Source organism: Adelges cooleyi, unplaced genomic scaffold (genome assembly GCF_023614345.1).
Source record: "Adelges cooleyi isolate 19-005CV unplaced genomic scaffold, UGA_ACOO_1.1 ACOO_flye_CR_arks_rails_tigmint_CR_PRNA_108, whole genome shotgun sequence".
Taxonomy (NCBI): Eukaryota; Metazoa; Arthropoda; class Insecta; order Hemiptera; family Adelgidae; genus Adelges; species Adelges cooleyi.
Genome location: NW_026095761.1, coordinates 13,195,662 through 13,201,877, shown reverse-complemented (window position 1 = coordinate 13,201,877; position 6,216 = coordinate 13,195,662). Strand labels below are relative to the sequence as shown.

Sequence of the window (6,216 nt, the reverse complement as noted above, 5' to 3'; positions counted from 1 at the left end):
GACGACTTTTGTGTTTAGACAGGATTACATTAGCCTTAAGACTCTTAAGTCAAATGTGTTAATTTTTCAAATGTTTTCTTCTTTATGTTCACTCTTGTAGGTAGTGTGAATTTTGTTTTGAATATAATTTATAAATAAATAAAATTACCAATTTATCAATAAATTAAAATGTATGTAATTTTACACAAAAATTAAAAATCATAGAATATTTGATTATACATTACTTCACTTAAACAACAAAAAGAAAATAATAATAAGAATTAGTAAAACAAATATAAAAGAAATTAACACCTTGTTTGTTTATTGTGATATATAACGGAATGCAATCTCAAATTTTGTAAATCACTACAGCTATAATTACACATATTGCATCGAAGATTTTGATGTAAACACTTCTTAGGAGGCAGTGTTAGTCGTCCTGTCAATTGTAATTCGGAAATTATCTCTGTAATCAAATTGTGAATAATAAATATAAATGTTAGTTAAAATTGACAACATGTCTTTTAGCAACTGTCCATAAATTACTTTCTTGTATGAAGTGCACCATACAAGTTGACATATAATACAAATCGGGTAATGGAAATATTTCCAAAAATACACAGAAACGAGACAAGTTTTGTTCCCAATACCCGCTGAACATCTTAATAATCAGGAATAATCATTAAAATTACCACAGCTATTTTTAATCGTGATAGTTAAACTAATTATGTAGGTAGTGCTCTTTTATAGAATATTTAAAAGGTCTGAGGTACAATATTTTAATTTTTTATAATAACTTATGTATATAGTTTTTTTTCTGTTTTAATTTTAGTCTGTATTATAAATGTTATTCATATAATCGTTGAGCTATAATATTTTAAATAAAAGCTATAAAAAGAATTAAAAAAAAAAGTGCTATTCAAAATATTGAAACTGAAATATTAAATTTCAAAGAAAATGAATAAAAAGATAAAATCTCTATAAAAAAAAAATGTATTAACTCACTATAAGTAGGTATAAAAAATTCAGTATGAAATGAGTTCCATTGATATGGCGCTTTCATGTGTGGTCCTTGGAAGTCTTTGCTTAAAACATGGAGATGTAACCTATTCATTGATGGATAAGCGTGATATCCAACTCTAGAACACAAGTAACGGTTGTGAGATATGTATAAGAAAAAACTGATCGTTATTAGATATTAGCTTACTGGAATTTATGTGGTGTCATCCCAGTAACACGCATAACGAATTCCAAACCTTTAAGTTCCATATAGATCAGAGTGGGAATGTGATGTTGTTTGAGGCTCCTAACATCCTGTATATTGTCTTTAGGCAACACCAGATAGTGGTGAATAGATTTAGGGAATAAGTCAGCAATTATGGTCACAATATCGTCAGTGTACAATATATTTGTAGGGTTGTTCATAGCTAAAATTAAATTGTTTTTCAACGGGGAATCGTTGAACGGTGCCATAGTCTATAATTAAATTTATAATATTACAATAAATGGTATGCATACGAAATATAATTAATACTATAAGCATAGAGAAACCCTCCCCCTCCCGAGCGTTGTTTCTCAAAATGGTTTAGCCATAGTCTGACAAAGTGTATTTGCATCTGACAAACAACACCGGCGTTTTAGAAGTAATAATTCTGGTACAGTGATGACATTCTTACTGAAACAATACAATAAATCAACATTGTTGTAATTATGATAACAGTAAAAACATATAGTAGCAAGTACAATTAAAAATATTATTACAATGCATCAAACGCCAACTAGAAACACAAACTACTCACTATTGACGAAAATAGTACACACACCACAGGCTAACATACAAAATATAAACGAGTACTAAAATAAGTGGCCACTGTCCACTCCAGACAGCCCAGCCCAGTAGGTCTAACTTCTACTTGTAAGCTGTTAGCTGTTGCCTGTTGTATAGTGTCAAACAGATAATATGATTCTATGTATACAATCAAATAAATTTCCAAGGACTCGTCACATGTGCCTCCCGGGTGAGATAAAAATTGTAAAAATATCAAGGTTACACAAAATAGATAATAGATACCAAGTAAACATAAATTATATTGTAATTTGTAATGTTTAAGACTATTGTTAACGTCCATAATGGCTACTGAGTAACGAGTACTGACTACTAGGCTGATATTAGTAACTATTAAAAGTGATTTGACTATTAACATTTCGATTTCGGAACCGTTGAAAATACACTAAACGGTAAATAACTAATAACATTGATTAATAATACAGTATTATTAATAAAAATGCTAATAATAAGTGTCTGTTGCCCGACTTATTATTATTATTATTACTACCCCACTTGTTATTACTATTTATATTTTATATTAAATCTTGTATAGAATTTGGAAAAACAAAGTAATACACATAAATATGACTTATATAGTCATATTTATATGACTATATAAGTCATATATAGTTCATGAATGATATAAAACAAAAATACTTTGAATACTATTTAAGTAGTATTCTAATAAATACATAACAAGTCGCTATGTAGAGCTAAGTATTTTTAGTAACATTTGGCTTGGGTATCTTAATGAAATACAGCTGTCGTGAAAATATTTTCCATAATCTTATCAGAAAATTTGTAAGTTGACAAGTAACAAATAATAATAAAAATACAACCCGAAAAATCCAGCAGACGTCAATATTGAAACATACAATTTGTACCTTAATATTTAATAAGTTAGAAATTATTATATTTGGTGTAGGTAATATTTATTAAAATTTAAATCTTAGCATAATATTATGATTATAATTTATAAATGTACAGGATATTGAATAATACCTAATAGACTAATTCCACAGTAACTACTAATTACTATATGCGTGCATTAATTACTCATTAACTATCATCAAGGTTACACTGTACACAAAACGTTATAAATATATTTATTGTTTAATATATTGAAATTATACTTAAATTTGTCTTTTTAAACATTTTTTTTACAATTTACTGAAGTATTAACAAGTAACCTACTAAATTACAAAATAAGATTTTATTTAAAATACATAGGTAGCCGGTAGCGGCGGTAGGTATTACTATACCGGTCAAGTATAACAACCCCTGAAGGTACAAAACAAAGACATGTGATGTCAACCACAACTCTGGTAATAACAACCAACGTTATCAGTTCATCGTGATAACGTTATTCATTGTGCGTAGATAGATTCGATGTAGTACTTATTGGGCTGTAGAAATATCTGTGAATAGCTGCAGACAAAGCTCAAATATTATATTGGCTTGCTTGAATCTCATTAATCAGATTAAACACTATTAAAGTCACTTTAACCATGTGCGAACACTTTAAATAAACAGTTTTAACCATTTGGTGTGCGTCGAAGAGCGTGTGCTGTCGCGATGGCTGAAAAGTAAGTTGTTGCTCAACTGCGTGAGGCATTATAAATCATACTAAACCGCAGATAAACAGTGCTTTTAACCCTTATAAACCATTTGATCAGGTTTTGAACACAACCGATGTACTACTGGGCTGTGTTGCAAACACGGTAAACGATAATACAGTAACATAATTATCCATATCATTTGAAAACCTTCATTGTTACATCTTTTGTGTTATGTAATTTTAATGTACAACCTAAATAACATAAAATCACACTTATTTTATGATATCCAATCAGATAATAGATGTATTAGATTTACATCTATAAAACAATTATGACTCAATTAAATAAAGGAAATATATTTAAAGAATAAATCAATTTTATTACATAATATAACTGTATAAGGGAGAAAGAAAGAATGTGAAATAACCTAGTTTTATTGTCTAAAAAATTATTTCTGTTAATTGTTAAATTAGCATAATTTATTATTATTTATAAATCCTATTACTAATAATGATAAGCTAGATACAAATAGAATTTTTTAGCACATATTATTTGGCTGTATTTTGCTGAAAAAATTTTGAGTTTGGAAAAAACATATTTAGTTATGAAAATAGTTTACATTGAGAATTTTCTGACATCATTTATAATATAAACTACAGTAATATTCTACCGGATTATACAATGTTTTTTAATTAATTGAATTTCAGTACAACCTACTATGAAAGCTCAACAGTAGTAGTCATTAATATAAAAATGTATATTGACATGCAGTGCGTGTTTTTGTTAAAATTTATGTTTGTTGATTTTAGGGAAGAATAGTATGTGGTCTTTTTACTGATAAACATAATAGGTACCTATTTATAAAATTGAAAAAATAAAATGTCTATACAGTAAAATAAATAACCTTGGTCGTTTTCATTTATGATGTAAACATGTTAACAGATGTTTTGTACTTCTCTGTTCATATTTAGGGTAACAGAAGAAGTCGTAACGGCAAATCCAGAATCAAAAGAAACCGATGGAGGAGGATGGTGGGACTCGTTATACTCTGCAGCTAGATCCAAGGTATTATTTTATATTTCAACGTAATTTATAGTTAATTAACTCAATCTGGTTAATGGCCATTTTCATTTTAGTCTGCAGAAGTCTTTGAGTCAGTCAAACGAGATCTTGGTGAACTTACAACGATTGTAACTGCAGAAACAAGTAATATTGTTCTAAATACGACCAATGTTGTAAAAGAAACTTTGCAGGTATGTTTTTTTTTTTGAAAAAATATTCTATATTTATTCAAACATATTATACTAGTTACATATTGAGTTGCATTACTCTAGTTGGAGAATCCAGAATCCACTGCAAACACTATGAAAAAGTCCGTGAGCACGTTTTTGGATCAAGTTTCAAGTGCGTTAAACCCACTGCCCGAAGACGACGACGAGGCATTGATGATTGTCGGTAATGGCACAGTTACATTGTCAAGGCTTCAGGTAATAATGTCATTGCGGATTTTTACATTAAACTCTACTTTATTAATATAATTTCATTTATATTTTTTCAGGCACAAATTTATACTTTAGCCAACGATCCAAATACATTTTTATTGGAAATCGATGATCAGCTTTATAAAAGGTACAAAGCTTGGTTGGACTGGGTGCAGAGTGGAGATAGCAGTTTATTGTCCAACGAAAAACTCGACAAGATGTTGGCCGATTGCACTCCTTTAAATGAAAATTACCAAAAATATGTACCAGATACGGTTTCACATGCCGACTTTTGGTATAGATTTCTGTTTCGAAAGGCATTGCTTGAGGACGAAGACGCTAAACATCAACGACAACTGGAGAAAGATAAACAAGAAGCGGAGAAAATAGATTTCACCAAAGGTATTTTTTTTTTAAATTTTATAAGGCATTATTAAGGGTTAAGGTTTGTGTAAATTGCAGAACTAACTCCGTTGTCCGATATAGAACTGTCGGAAAAAGAACAAGAAGAAATATTAAACCAATACGATCAAGAACGAAGAAAATTGTCTACAGAAAAATCTAGCAGCAACGGTTGTCTAGGTAATTACTCGATGATTTACTTAAAAATGTTCGGAAAATAATTACCATAATATAACATATTTTATTTGTGTCTGAAGACTCCAAAAAGGATTCAAAATCAAAACCAGACGACATTCCATCCACAACTTCTTCCGTTACCACATCTAGTTTAGACAAAGGTTAACGATACAATTGATCGAAACAATTTTTTTTTTTTCATAACATTATTTTATGATTAACTCATTTTTTTTCTCTCCATAGATGAATGGGTCAAAGATTTTGATATGGAAGACATTGAACCGCCCAGCCCCAAGTCCTAAAAGTAGAAGTTTTCTAGCGTATTATATTGTAAGATTGTTTAGTTTTTCTACGTACGTGATTATGAATTTAAAACATTTATCTTAACATGCTTTTTTTCTTTTTTTTATATATATTATTATTTTATTTTTAAGTTATATTTTGTTGTTAAATAAATTTTAGATTCTCTAAAAAAAAAAGAATATATATACAGCAATTGTTAATGAAAGGTTTTCATTGTTATTACCGACGTATTCTGAAAGTAAACGGAGGTGAATGTTTGGTCAAATATTAACAGTTACTTTTATTGAAAATATTGAATTGCAAGCAATACACATAATAATATAATAGTATCATCATCTTGTATTTAAATGTAAAGAAAATGTGCAGATGTTTTTATTTAACAGTAAAGTTTAGATTGACTAGAATTATTAATATATACAATTATTGTTATCATCTTATACAAATGCAATATATAATATATATATGTATACAATATTAATCACAGGAA

The 6,216-nt window shown here is 28.6% G+C and overlaps 2 protein-coding genes across 6 annotated transcripts; one reads left to right on the top strand and one right to left on the bottom strand.

Moving 5' to 3' along the window:
- Positions 1–242: 242 nt before the first annotated feature.
- LOC126838214 (aprataxin) lies at positions 243–2,919 on the bottom strand. Of its 4 annotated transcripts, XM_050572464.1 has the most exons (5): positions 1,741–2,036; positions 1,498–1,654; positions 1,187–1,406; positions 985–1,118; positions 243–445 (listed from the first exon to the last, which is right to left on the bottom strand). In XM_050572464.1, the coding sequence occupies exons 2-5, from the start codon at positions 1,520–1,522 to the stop codon at positions 285–287; spliced, it is 540 nt and encodes a 179-aa protein (XP_050428421.1). In that variant the 5' UTR covers positions 1,523–1,654; positions 1,741–2,036; the 3' UTR covers positions 243–284. The 4 variants fall into 4 exon arrangements, with proteins under 4 accessions (XP_050428421.1, XP_050428410.1, XP_050428389.1 ...); XM_050572453.1 differs by lacking the exon at positions 1,741–2,036 and adding an exon at positions 2,810–2,919 and having other exon boundaries at positions 249–445; positions 1,187–1,654; XM_050572432.1 differs by having other exon boundaries at positions 249–445; positions 1,187–1,654; positions 1,741–2,025.
- Positions 2,920–3,165: 246 nt separating this feature from the next.
- LOC126838204 (BSD domain-containing protein 1-like) lies at positions 3,166–5,994 on the top strand. Of its 2 annotated transcripts, none has more exons than XM_050572420.1 (8): positions 3,166–3,393; positions 4,338–4,431; positions 4,503–4,619; positions 4,701–4,853; positions 4,925–5,249; positions 5,334–5,429; positions 5,507–5,587; positions 5,670–5,994. In XM_050572420.1, exons 1-8 carry the CDS (start codon positions 3,383–3,385, stop codon positions 5,726–5,728), a joined length of 936 nt encoding a protein of 311 aa, XP_050428377.1. In that variant the 5' UTR covers positions 3,166–3,382; the 3' UTR covers positions 5,729–5,994. The 2 variants fall into 2 exon arrangements, with proteins under 2 accessions (XP_050428377.1, XP_050428365.1); XM_050572408.1 differs by having other exon boundaries at positions 5,310–5,429.
- Positions 5,995–6,216: the final 222 nt, after the last annotated feature.

Bases quoted from the DNA above. Each gene is read 5' to 3' on its own strand.
- LOC126838214 (XM_050572453.1), bottom strand. From the start codon at position 1,452: ATGGCACCGTTCAACGATTCCCCGTTGAAAAACAATTTAATTTTAGCT. The intron at 1,119-1,186 runs GTAAGCTAATAT...CTTGTGTTCTAG, and splicing joins ATGACACCACATAAATTCCA to AGTTGGATATCACGCTTATC. The intron at 446-984 runs GTGAGTTAATAC...ATTTGATTACAG, and splicing joins ATTTTTTATACCTACTTATA to AGATAATTTCCGAATTACAA.
- LOC126838204 (XM_050572408.1), top strand. The intron at 5,250-5,309 runs GTATTTTTTTTT...TGTAAATTGCAG, and splicing joins GAAAATAGATTTCACCAAAG to AACTAACTCCGTTGTCCGAT. The intron at 5,430-5,506 runs GTAATTACTCGA...TTGTGTCTGAAG, and splicing joins TAGCAGCAACGGTTGTCTAG to ACTCCAAAAAGGATTCAAAA.